Here is a 12,817-nt window from a genome sequence, read left to right on the forward strand (position 1 = left end):
AGACCTTGTTTTTATAGATTGTCCCTGTAATTTTCTGTTGTATATCAATCACTCTTGGGGTGATATACAAGGAGAAATCCTTTTATAGAACCCCCCTTAATATTTCTTGCAGGGCCAGCTTAGTGGTCACATATTCTTTCAGTTTCTGCTGGTCTTGGAAGCTCTGCATCTATCCATCCATTCGAAATGACAGCCTTGACAGATAAAGTTTCTTGGCTGCATGTTCTTCTCGTTTAGTACCCTGAATATGTCTTGCCAGGCCTTTCTGGCTTGCCAGGTCTCTGTGGATAGGTCTGACATTATTCTGATGTTCCTCCCTCTGTACATAAGGAATCTCTTCCCCCTAACTGCCCTTAAGATGGTTTCCTTGGTTCTAAGATTTGCGAGTTTTACTATTACATGCTGGGTCTTGGCCTATTTTCCTTGATCTTGGAAGGGGTCCTCTCTGCCTCTAGGACATGAATTTTTGTTTCATTCCCCAGATTAGGGAAGTTCTCAGCTACGATTTGCTGAAATATATCTTCTAGTCCTCTCTCTCTCTCTCTCTCCACCCCCTCAGGGATCCCAATAATTGTGACATTGGAACGTTTCATGGTGTCAATTATTTCTCTGCTTCTATTTTCATGGATTCTGAGTTGTTTTTCCCTGGCCTCCTCTTTTCCCTTCTTGTCTATTAATTGGTTTTTTAAATCACTAATGCATTCTTCTGCCTCGCTTACCCTAGCTGTTAGATTATCTAGATTAGATTGGATCTCATTGATAGCATTTTTAAGTTCTGCAAATTCAGCTTTCATTTCTGCTCTTAGGGACTCTATGTTGCAATTAATCAATTTCTCCATTCTAGCTATCGTCTTCACAATTGCTACCCTGAATTCCATCTCTGACATCTTGGTTATATCTGAATCCATTTGCAGATCTGTGGCGTAAGTCAAATTTTCTGAGTCTATCCTATTTTGGGGGTTCCTCCTCTTAGTCATTCTGTTGAGGTGTGGTTGAGGGAATCTATAGAGTCCAAATTATTAACCACAACCCAAGCAAGATGCATCTGTTTTCTAGGGACCTTAGGGCTGCTAGCCTCTTATTTTCCCAGCCTGTCTTCTGGGAGAGGGGCCTGCCATGCTGTTACTCAGGCAACCCTGTTTGGGCAGAGTTGCTCTGCCCCGGTGGTGGGAGATGGGCTCAGTGGAAACCGGTTTTGGGGGCTTTTGTTCCCTGGTGGCTTTCCCTGGTGGGTTTCCACGTCTCTTCCAAGAGTCAGAGCAGAAGAGATCGTTTCCAACCCTCTGACTCAGAGCAGAGAGATCACAGTCTGTTCTTCAGTGAGCTCTCCAGGACACACCGTCTCCATTTCTGTCCGTGCTGCTATAAAGTGCAGCGTCCTGGGTTGTGTGCCCCTCAGCAACGCTCCCAGTCCTCGCTTCCAGGTCGGGGGCATGTCTCTGCCCTTTGTGCTTCTCAAACCACCAGCCACATCCAGTTCACATGCGTGAGCCTGCTGCTCCGGGTTTCCTTCCGGGGGGCTGCCCTAAAGTCCTTTCCCCCTCACTACCGGTCTGTGAGTCTGTACCCCATCCCTAGTGTGGGAGGCTATCGCTCACCAGCGGTGTAGGATCCCGATGGCTGGCTCCCTCCCCCTTCTGTTTATCCTCAGATATCTGCCCCCGGAATCATGGCTCCCAGCTTCATACTTTGAAACCAACTGCCTGCAATATTCTGTTTGTAGAGATCCAGATCTGTCTTCTTACATCTCAGGCTGATTTCGTGGTTGTTCAGACTGGTCTGGTAGATATCCAGCTCAATTCCTGGACCGGTTGGAATAGGGTCCCCTACTCTTCCACCATCTTTTCCCTCTCCCTCAAAGATAAAATGTTTTAGATTATCCATAAAGTTCTTTAAAATCTGACATTCTGTAAGTTTAATAGGTACTCAATAAAGTTTTTTTTTTCTAACTGAATGATCAGGAGAGAATTTCTGTAAAGCACTGCACTAAAATTTAGAAGATCTGTGTTCCATCCTAGGCTAGCCTTGACCAACTCATATATAATCTTGGACTTCAGTTTTCTTACCTATAAATTGAGAGATCCTGAATTTTCCTCATCTCCTAGGTTCCCACCTGCTCCAAGATTGTATTGGATCCTATATAATAACAGGAGTTGCTTGAGCATAGAGAAATAAGGAGCAGCTCTCAGCTCCTGGCAGAACCCACTTGGAATCATGATCACTACTCTGAACTACAAACCAGCCAACTAAACTGAAAACCTTGGTCATGGATCAGTGGTCCACATAAGACAAATTTGTAATTGCCTTCTCTAAAAAGAAAGTGACTCTGTTGACAAGGAATTCAATTATCAAGCTATTGTGTTGCTACCCAGTGAAATGATTTATTATTCTAGTTAGGAAAACTTTAGAATGGTGGGGAGGGGAAGAATGAGGTATGAGTATGTGAATGGAAGGATTTTGCATTTGTTTGATGCAATGTAGTTGACTTTTCTTCCTATTATTATTAAATCATCTATGTTTTTGTTAATCTCTGCATTTATAATATGTGGTTAGAGGAATTAGCTGGATATGGGTTGTACATAATACAAAGAAGTTCACATCACATTATAGTCATATTTATGGTAGTCCCTTTTTGTTCACAGCTAAGATTCATTATACTTTCTCCCAACAAAGTAGTTTAGTGGAAAGAGCACAGACTTTAATCAACAAAGATCTGGGTTTTAGATCTTGGTCTTTCATTTACTCACTATATGACTTTGGACTAATCATTTATTCTCTCTGGGTCTTAGTTTATCTTGCTTATCCATCTCTAAAGTGTTCCTGGAAATGCTTTGTCTGCCTATCTCGTTGCAAGGTGCAAATGAGATTACACATGTGAAAGCTTTTTGCTGGGTTTGGCAGGTGTCATTAAGTGACACTAAAATAGTGGTCTGTGAGCCTTGTGGGAACATAGGGAGATTTGATACACAGAGCCCATAGCTGACCTATTCAGGCTTCTCGAGCAAGGTCATTTATCTTTTTCTTATTTTCCTGCATCTGGTTGGTGCAAGTCCCAGCTGATACTACAGTTCTTAAAGTGCAGCCCCTGGACCTGCAGAGTCAGCATCACCTAGGAACTTGTTGGAAATGCACATTTTTGTGCCTCTCCCAAGACCCACTGAAGCAGTAACTGTGTATGGAGCTTTGCTGTCTGTGTTTGAAAAAACCCTCCAGGTCATTCTGATACATGTTAAAGCTGTTGAAGCACACCTGTAAGGAATCCTCTCAACCAGTCCTGGGAGAGATACCCTGGATAGAGAGAGAGGTCTTGCTCATTTCACTCGAGTGGGTGTTGTACTCCATTTCTCTGACTTTCATTTGCCTCTAGAGGCCCATTGCAGTCTTTTTCCTTTTTAAAAATTGTAGGCTTTGTGTGCCCGTTTTTACATTTCCAGACATTTCATTTCCTCCTACTTTCAGAACTTCTTAAAATTTCTATCACCAAAGAAATGTTTTTCCCCCCTTCACTTCCATCTGTCCTCCTGTAAATTGAGAAGAGAACTATAAGTGGCAAGGTCCTCAGAATGCACAATGTCTTGAATGAATGTGGATGAGTATGTTTAGCATTTATGTGAGCCTAGATCCTATCTGTTGTCTGAGATCAACGAGGATACCTGCTATTTTAGATACTTCAGCTGTCTATGCCAGAGACAAGAAGACAGTCTGTCTTAGTGAGGGATGACAGAATAACTGCTTAAATGTCTTTGGGGATGAGTACTTTGGAATAAAAATGTAGCGTCTTCAGTAACACAAATGTGCATGCATGTGTGTGTCCGTGTGTGTGTGTGTGTGTGTGCGCGCACGCACCCGCGTGTGAGCTGGATATGGGAGACAGGCTTGCAGGGAGTGAGGGCAGTGACTGGAGGAAGCCACAAAGCCTGATAATCCAGCCTTTGCAAAATAAGTGCAGATCCCCAGCATCTCATTTGCTCATTTTCATTGGTGTTTCCACCACTGCTTGGCCTCCCACCATTATTTTGCACTCAGATTTCTGATGGTTTATGTAATAAGGATACTGTGAATATTAACTTGCAAAGCCCTTTTGCTTATTGTGCTGTAGAGGACCCAAAGCCTCACTGTATCAGATGGTAACTCTCCTCTTTAATGCTCTTTTGAAAAAAGGAAGCACGTATTTGCTGAAAACCAATGCAGCTACCCTCACCGGGTTGGGATAACCCAGGGAGCAAGGACTGAGCAAAACTGTCCTGTAGGGGCATTTCAAATTAGATGGTTCTTAACCAAACTGTTAATCAAATCTCGACGATTAGTGGAGGTTGAAGATGAAAATAAGACTGCAGTAGACCTGCAAAACCCACATGCGCACGCAGGCGCACACACGCAGATAGCGTAGAAAGAGGAGATACCAGAGCAGGTAGAGCTAAAATGCAACTATTATTCCATTAAAAATAAACCTATCTCTCTCAAGATTACCAAAGTCTATCTCTTTCCCTTACAACATGACAAGCAAGATGAACACAAATGTTACTCATTTTTTGATATGTAATGAGTATATAGAATTTTAAAATCTACAAAGTGGTTTCAAATACTGCATCTTATTTTATTCTCAGAAATTCCATGGGGTTAGATATTTTTACCATAACCCCCAATTTTTAGATCTATGTTTTTCAAAATGTGAGATGTGTCCGTATCCTACTGATGATCTTGGGCTAACTTTGGGTGGTTCCCTGACATGGCATTACTGACATGTATTACCTATGAAAGAGATGTCTTATTTCTGGTTCTCTTCAGTATTTTATGTAAGGAGAACATTCCAGTTTGGTGCTATGTCTATAAAACCTTGGAATACATCTCCATTTTAATTTAAAAAATAAAAAATAAGTCAGACCTTAGAACATTTTCTAGGCATTAGTATGCAGACAAAATTGATTATATTACTTTATAGTTATTACAATAAATTTTATAGTTACTGTCCTATTTTTGGCAACTATTTATGATACTAGTTTTCCATTTGTGACAATAATGTAAAATTTCCTTTTAACATAGATTTAAATAAAATTTTTTTTGAAAAATTGTTATTAATGGTGGTAGATTAATAGTAGGTAGCATATGGAAATGACAAAAAATGCATAATACCAAATGATCAAAACTTTATAAGTGAAGAAAGTCCACCTCAGAAAGGATAAGTTACTTGGGAAGACCACACACCTTCAAATTTTATTCAGAACTATTGTAATAAGGGAAAAGTGACCGAGTATAGAAATGGGGCTCCATTACAAATACAACAGGGACAAGTGGGGATTTATAGCTAAGGAGCAGGGCAGTCAGTGGATGGAAATTACTAAGAGAAGACATCAAGACTGGGGCAAATTCTAGCCAAGCCAACCTAATACAATTCCTGCTGAGGATAGGCCAGGGTGATCAGAGACCAAGGGTGGAGAGTGAGGGGTTACTATCAGATATCTAGGGTGATCAAGTAATGGGGGTGGGGCATTCTTGCTCAACTGAATTATCAGGATTCTTGCTAAAACTGGAATTTACAAAGAAACTCACAGAGGGGCTATAGGAGAAGGTTCAGGAGACTGACTAAAGTTTGGTCGAACAAAGAATCTTTGTCAGTACATAGGGTATTAGTGACAGACCTTAGACCAGAACCAGTCTCCTCACTCCTAGTCCTGCTCTTTAGACTTTAAAATGGCTTCTCTTATGGTTTATTAAAAAGTCTTAGTGTCTTTCTACCCCAGCCCTCTCATTATATGAGAACCTAGGGACCAATACAAGCAGTCACATTTTTTGCCAATTTAAAAAACAATAATGATAATGATAATATACTTATGCAGGCTTTACTGTGGGCCTACATACTACTTTATATATTTTATACATATACTTAGTAATGCATTTACTTATTATACTTACTAATTTATTTAATCTTCACATTAAATTCTACAAAAGAAGTATCTCATATGGATTTTTTTTTGAATCTTCAAAATATTTTATTACAAAATACAGTACAGTGTTCATAGAATGTTTCCCAACGTTCTCGAATACGTACATGGCTGAATGAAGCACTGCAAAATACCTGGCAGTCGCCCACAGGAATCTAACTTCTAGAATCTATTTCAAACCCCGTGAGTCACAGAAGAAATCTGTTAACAGGCAGTGGAATGGAGAGAGGGACAGTCACCGTGGCCGACGGGGTTCCTGACTGCTGATCAAGGACACTGTTTTCTCCGGGGCTTGGAATCCACATCCAGGGCTGAAAACCTACCAAACACTGGGACCCAAATCCGTACAAAGACGAGGCAGAGTGGAGAGGAAACAGCTCTGGACAACCCAGAAGTCTCCGGCCACTACTTCTTATTCCTGGGTTTTAGCTCTTCGGCTGCATTACGCAGGAAAATGTAATTTTTCTTTTGGGGATTATAAAATTCATGTCCCTTTGACCAGTCGTAGCTGGAAGCATACGCAAATATGTTTCCATTGTGATTGAAGCCGCAAGCCGATATCGGCTGATCTAACTGTTCTGAAGTTTTTAGTTTCGTTCTGGCATCTTTGTCCCAAAAGCTGAATCTACCATCAGATCCCACAGTGGCAAGAGTGCCATGGACAGGATGGAATGCGATCCCATTTACCGCGTAGATGTCCTGAGGGGCTGAAGTATTGGTTCCGTTCGAGCGGTGACATTTGAAGGTAAAGTTGTCTTTGGCGGGATTTGGGGGGTTGATGTAGTGAATAGCAACCCTCCCCTCGATGCTTCCCAGGGCGAAACCAGTCGGCTTGTTCTGTTTGTCTTTAAAAATAGCCACACATCGATGCTGGTGTTTCAGTGGAGATTCTATCCTCCTGAATTCAGAAGGTTGATTCTCTAACTGGTAGACAATCAGTCCTCTCTCTGCAGTTGCCACCACGGCCATAGGGTAGATCACATCGGCACAGTAACACCTCTCAGGGAGCTGCAACACCATCACAGGATTTGATGATCGTGTATCCCAAAACTTCAAAGTCTTATCCCAACTCCCGGTCATCACACAGCTGTAGTTTGGTGCTTTGATCCAATGTATGGTTTTCACAGGAGCATCGTGCTGTGCAATCTGTATTGCTTGATTACTGTTGAGGTCCCACATTTTGGCAGTTTTATCACATGATGCTGTAAATACTTTGCTCCCATCATCACTCCAGCAGACATCTAACACAGGCCCCGTGTGCATCTGCTGGGCTTTTGGAATAGTCTGTCCACTATCTTGAACTTCCCAGCAGCGAACGTCATTAGCCCACGATCCTGCAATAAGAAAGTTGCCGGGCAAGGTTGGTGGGCTAAAAGATAGACAACAAATGCTGTCATCAGGAGAGGATGTTACTTCAATATCCTTCATGGGGTTGTGGTTATCTGTGCTTGTGCTGCCAAACATGCTGGTCCCGCTAGTTCCAAAACCCGAGGTGGTTCCAAACAGACTCATTCTGGCCCTGAGAGTCACGCCGCGACAGGGAGCCGGTGGCGGGCAGCGGTAAGGACTTGGGAGCCTGCGAACCCGCTCGGGCGCGGAGGTGGCAAAGGCGAGCCGCGGCGCCCAGAAACCCCAAGGGCCGAAATACCCTCACGCCGGTGGAGGAAACGGCCCTCTCTCATATGGATTTTTAAGAATAAATCTCTCAGTGGTGGGCTTCTACCACATTTTTTTCCCAGGTTTTGAAGAGATTACCTAACCCCAGAAAATCTGCCCTTGTTGTCACTGCTACAGTCTGCTTAGGAAGATGTTTATGAAGCTGCTCCTTTAAAAATATATCTCTCTAGGGGTGCCTGGGTGGTTCAGTTGATTAAGCATCTGACTCTTGATCTCAGCTCAGGTCTTGATCTCAGGGTGATGAGTTCAAGTCTCCATGCTGGGCATAGAGCCTACTTAAAAAAAAAATGAATAAATCTCTCCAACCTCCATCCCCATTGGTTGCTCTTCTGGAATCACTAACATGACAACAGGCTAAAAGATTAATGATTCTCACTTTATGCTCCATTCCTAATATTAGAGGGGAAAATGTAGATTTCAAGATTTATTTATTATATTATTTTTAAGTAATCCATAACATTTAATACTAACTGAACAAATATTCATTGACACAACAAATATATAGCAGATATTATGAGGGAAACTCAGATAACATTGGTGAACAGAAAGAGAAGTGAAGACTACATAGGCAAAGCTTATAGTTTGGTATGTGGACAAGAGTAGACCCATTCAAATGATCACATAGTAGATGTAACTGTACAACCAACCCACATGGATGGGCCATAAGAATGTAACTCAATTCAGATTGGGGCCAAGAGGAGTAGAGCAGTCTTTCCTGAGAAATTGAGGTGTTGTCTAAGATATGAAGAAGGAGTAAGAGCTGACTAGGTGAAGAAGGGAGTTCACAGGGAGGGAGGAGTCATAAGGCAGAGGAAAGAGCACTTACAGAGGCCCTGAGGCAGGAAGGAACATGGTGCTAGATGGATTGAAAGATGGCCAAGATGACCAGCATGGCTTAGGGGCAAATGCTGGTGGAGGGAGGAAATTGATGGAATATAAATTAGGAAGCTAAAGAGGTACAAAAGGACCATGTGAGGTGAAACCCTGGAATTGGATTAAGGATTTCGGTCTTTTAACAACAGTGGGGGACAGTAGAGACATTATCAGATTTGTGTTTTGGAAAAATTTACTTTGGGTAGCTATGTGAGAACTAAAGTTTTTCTTTCTTATTTAAGGTAAGCTTCCTGTTCATCTCCCCAAGTTAATAGAATTCCTATTTTTTTATAAGATAAACATTTTTTAAAAAGCATTAAGATAAAACTCTGCTCCTTTCAATGAATGTAAACCATTTTCCTTTATCTTCTTTTTAGTCTTCTATATTAAGAATGTTTTCTCATTTCCTTTTATATCTCCTGCAACACAAAGCTTAGATCTTATTTTGGCATTCCTAATTTCATCATCCACATCTTATAAAATCATGTGCCTCCATAATTATGTCATCTATTTTTTATTTCTTTTTCTATCAGCATATAGTGAAAATCAGGCTGACTTCATTTTAACCAATAGATGGTCTAAGAAAAATTAGTAAGTAGGCCAAATCTTGTGTGTACCACCCTTCATCTCTAGTGATGGCATTTTTCCCTGCCATTCATGCTTCCCTGCCTCTCATACTTCCAGATCTGAATGCCTCCCTAGATCTGTGTTTGTCCTGTTTTCACATCAGCACACTTGCCTTCCATAAGATGCAGAGTCATATTTACTCTCAGTGACTAGAGGACACTGGTGTTGAGATGACACATCATATAGACCCTGTGCCAGGAGTTACAAACTGACAGGACAGGTCAGGATTTGGCAGAGGCTGGTTTTGTTTTTTTTTTTAATTATGAATAAATGGGCAAGGCCCTGGGGAAAAGGGATATAGTGTCTGGGCTTTAGTTCTGGCTCCTGTAGAGCTTTGTGAGGGAGCCCAAAAAGTCACTTCAACTCAATGACCCTGTTTCCTCATTTGCTGAACTCTTGGTCCCTTCTCAAGTGTGGAGCAACTACTGTGACTGTGTAAGTCTGTTTTGTTGGCTGATCTGATTTCTTCTAGAAGAGTTCTCCCCCACAGAACTATTTAAGTTCAGGGGCTAATACATCTGTAACAGCAGGGTTACTAATGAGAACACACAGTCAGGATGAAGACCCTTGGAAAAGTTCCTACCAAACCAACCTAGAGAGTGTCTATTCTGTATTAAAATCAGGGAGAGGGTGAAGTTTTATATTAAAACCATTATTCAGCATCTGGTGTGTGTCAACTTAAAAGCAGCCAGCCTTGTTATTCCCTTAGGATCACATGTTGTAAGTTCTATTTTTACCATGTGTTATCTTTGCTGTTGTATTTTTAGCCTTTGGCTTCGGTGGTGCCCTTCATCAAGATGTGTGAAGACACAAATACTCCGATTTGGGAACATGTAGTGCTACATCCTTCTTGGTAGTTTTCAGTAAAAACAGTTTCTCTTAATAAACCTTATGGATAAAAATGTAAAAACCTAACAGCCAGTGGCCCCTTTAACAAACTGAACATAAGAACTTTCATGTGCTGAAAGACAAATGTAAGATCTGGAGGGGCTGTGTGCAGGTGCATTTGAAGGTCAACCTCCACTGAAGGCCAAGGAAATGAAATACCACTTAAAGGTCTTACCTGGGAAGAAATGTAACTAATTTAGAGTTTTCTAGATCAGCTCTTCGCTTACAACGTACAGAAGAAATTCTCTCAACTTACCTCAATTAATGAGAAGTTTTAACAGACGGCTATAGATAGGGCAGAAATCAAGAAAGATTCCTTATAAGCATCCAAGAACATAATCACAACCAGGCCTCACAACAAGCGGAACCAGGTCTAAGGGCCTCCCGAGAGTATAGGAATTAGAGTCATGCTAGGCTCCATAATTAATGTCTACTTCTTTATCATCTACTACCACCAATCACTCTTAACCTCTTCTCTCTTTTTCAATGTCTGTTGACTTATAATTTCTATTTCCCCTTATCTCTGGTTTGTACATAGGCCACCATGACTTTTCTAAACTCTCTTTCATTTCCTAGTTCTACTGATGAATTCCTCATTCTCAACTCATTTTCCCGAATTAAAATTTATAAGAAAAGAATCAAATTGGCCTGGTTCATCTTTTCTTACAGAGCTGTGTCTTGGGCTGCTGGATCATTCATGCATTGACTAACACTGAGGCAACTATCACACTTGGTTCAAAGGGCTATGATTAGAGGAAGAATCATAATTAAAACATAATTAAAAAAACACAATAGCCTAAGGTGCTGGGGCAGAGGCTATTCCCCTTAGAAAGATAATGAATATGATCGATAACATCACAATTGACATGTATAAAACAGAGACGTGTGGGGGACATTAGATGGGCTCTACTTTTCTGCCTCTTGAAATTGAGAACAAAGTCTATAACTGGTATAAAAATGGTAGTTGTTGAAAAGAGATGGAGTCAGGCAAAGGAGCCAATTGTAAAAGAAGTTCAGGGGCGCCTGGGTGGCTCAGTCAGTTAAGTGTCTGCCTTCGGCTCAGGTTATGATCTTAGGGTCTCGGGATCAAGCCCCAAGTCAGGCTCCCTGCTGAGCAGGGAGCCTGCTTGTCCCTCTCCCTCTGCCCATTACCCTGCTCAGGCTCTCTCTTTCTTGCTCTGCTCACTCTCAAATGAATTAAAAAATAAAAAAGAAAGAAAAAGAAGTTTCCACTGAAGAAACGATTCTAGAAACAATAGCTCAGGGAGAAAAATGAAAGGATAAAGAGTGGGGAGAGAAAGAGGCAGGATCAGGACAGGCAGTGGCCCAGGAGGATGGGAGAGAGGCATCAAGCTTGCGGAGGAGGTGGGTAGGAGGGAAGGGAGGCTGTGAGTATTTTAGTGAGGCATGAGTGATCTAAGATAGAAGTGTCACACAGAAGTTATAACCAACCACTGCCACTGCCTTTTAAAATTCAAATTAAAAGTCTGCCAAACTTTTATATTGAGTTGGGGAGAGTATGGAGCAACAGAAACTGTGCTACATTGTTGGCAGGAGCTAAAAAGGTATAAGCACTTAGGGAAACAGTTTAGTCTGACCTGGTGAAGTGGAAGGTGCACACACACTTATGGCGCAGGAATTCCACCTCTAGGTGCATAACCTGGACAAACTCGGGCATATATGCACCAGGATACATTTTTCAAGAATGTTTATAGCAGCACTGAGCCTAAGCGTCTAAAACTAAAAACTGCCTAAGTATCCCATCAACAATAGAATAAATATAATTTTGATACGGTCACACAATGAACGTGATGAATATAATGATAACAAATGAACCACAGTGATGTACAACAACATGCATGAATCTTACAAACATGATGCTAATAAAAGGAGCCAGAGACAAGAGAATATATATATATATATATATATATATATATATATATATATATACCTTCATTTACAGAAATTCTAAATTGGTAAAACCAAGCTATTGTGTTTTGGGGACATACATTTAAATTGTACCAAGAAAAAAAGAGAATAACTTAATATAAAAATTGCCTGGTTGTGCCAGATGTGACAGAAGACTATAGAAGAGTGTACAGTAAGATGGAGAAGGTTTGAAGGGAAGTAAACTTTATTTTCCCTCATTTATAATACTTCCAAATAAATGGGCTGGGAAAAAAGCAATGAAATATTTTTAAATGTTGACAAATCTGATTTGACATTGACAGGTTTATTTATAAGATGAAGAAAAGATGTGTGAATTTTTTATTAGAAAATGATACGTAGAGGGATATAGAAAGAGTAAAGCTAAAACTTAGTTTTCATTCTGTTAAAATAAGAAATTGATTTCTGAGTGCAGAAAGTGTTCTTAATAAGAACTAAAAATCATTCTGGTGATCTATGCATTTGCTCAGCTAAAAATTCCTTATATCACCAAAATAGTTTATAGGATGAATAAAACAAAATCATGGCCATGGCTGGCAAAATAACAGTCAACAAATTTATTATTTTTATTCTTTTTCTTTTATCTTTTTTTTTAAAGATTTTATTTATTTATTTGAGACAGAGAGAAGGAGAGACAGTGAGAGTACAAGCGGGGAGGACAGGGAGAAGCAGGCTCCCGCAGAGCAAGGAGCCCGATGCGGGGCTCGATCCCAGCACCCTGGGATCATGATCCTAGCTCCCTGGGATCATGATCCTAGCTGAAGGCAGACACTTAACCGACTGAGCCACCCAGGCGCCCCTCCTTTATCTTTTTTTTAGAAAGGGAGGGGGGGGAAGGGGCAGAGGGAGAGGGAGAGAGAGAA

The 12,817-nt window shown here is 41.0% G+C and overlaps 1 protein-coding gene across 1 annotated transcript; it reads right to left on the bottom strand.

Moving 5' to 3' along the window:
* Nucleotides 1-5,979: 5,979 nt before the first annotated feature.
* Nucleotides 5,980-7,603, bottom strand: LOC113927026 (mRNA export factor-like). The gene has a single exon (XM_035728559.1). It carries the CDS (start codon nucleotides 7,452-7,454, stop codon nucleotides 6,348-6,350), a length of 1,107 nt encoding a protein of 368 aa, XP_035584452.1. The 5' UTR covers nucleotides 7,455-7,603; the 3' UTR covers nucleotides 5,980-6,347.
* Nucleotides 7,604-12,817: the final 5,214 nt, after the last annotated feature.

Source organism: Zalophus californianus, chromosome 7, assembly GCF_009762305.2.
Source record: "Zalophus californianus isolate mZalCal1 chromosome 7, mZalCal1.pri.v2, whole genome shotgun sequence".
Taxonomy (NCBI): Eukaryota; Metazoa; Chordata; class Mammalia; order Carnivora; family Otariidae; genus Zalophus; species Zalophus californianus.

Excerpts from the sequence above, each read along its gene's own strand:
- LOC113927026 (XM_035728559.1), bottom strand. The coding sequence starts at position 7,454 with ATGAGTCTGTTTGGAACCACCTCGGGTTTTGGAACTAGCGGGACCAGC.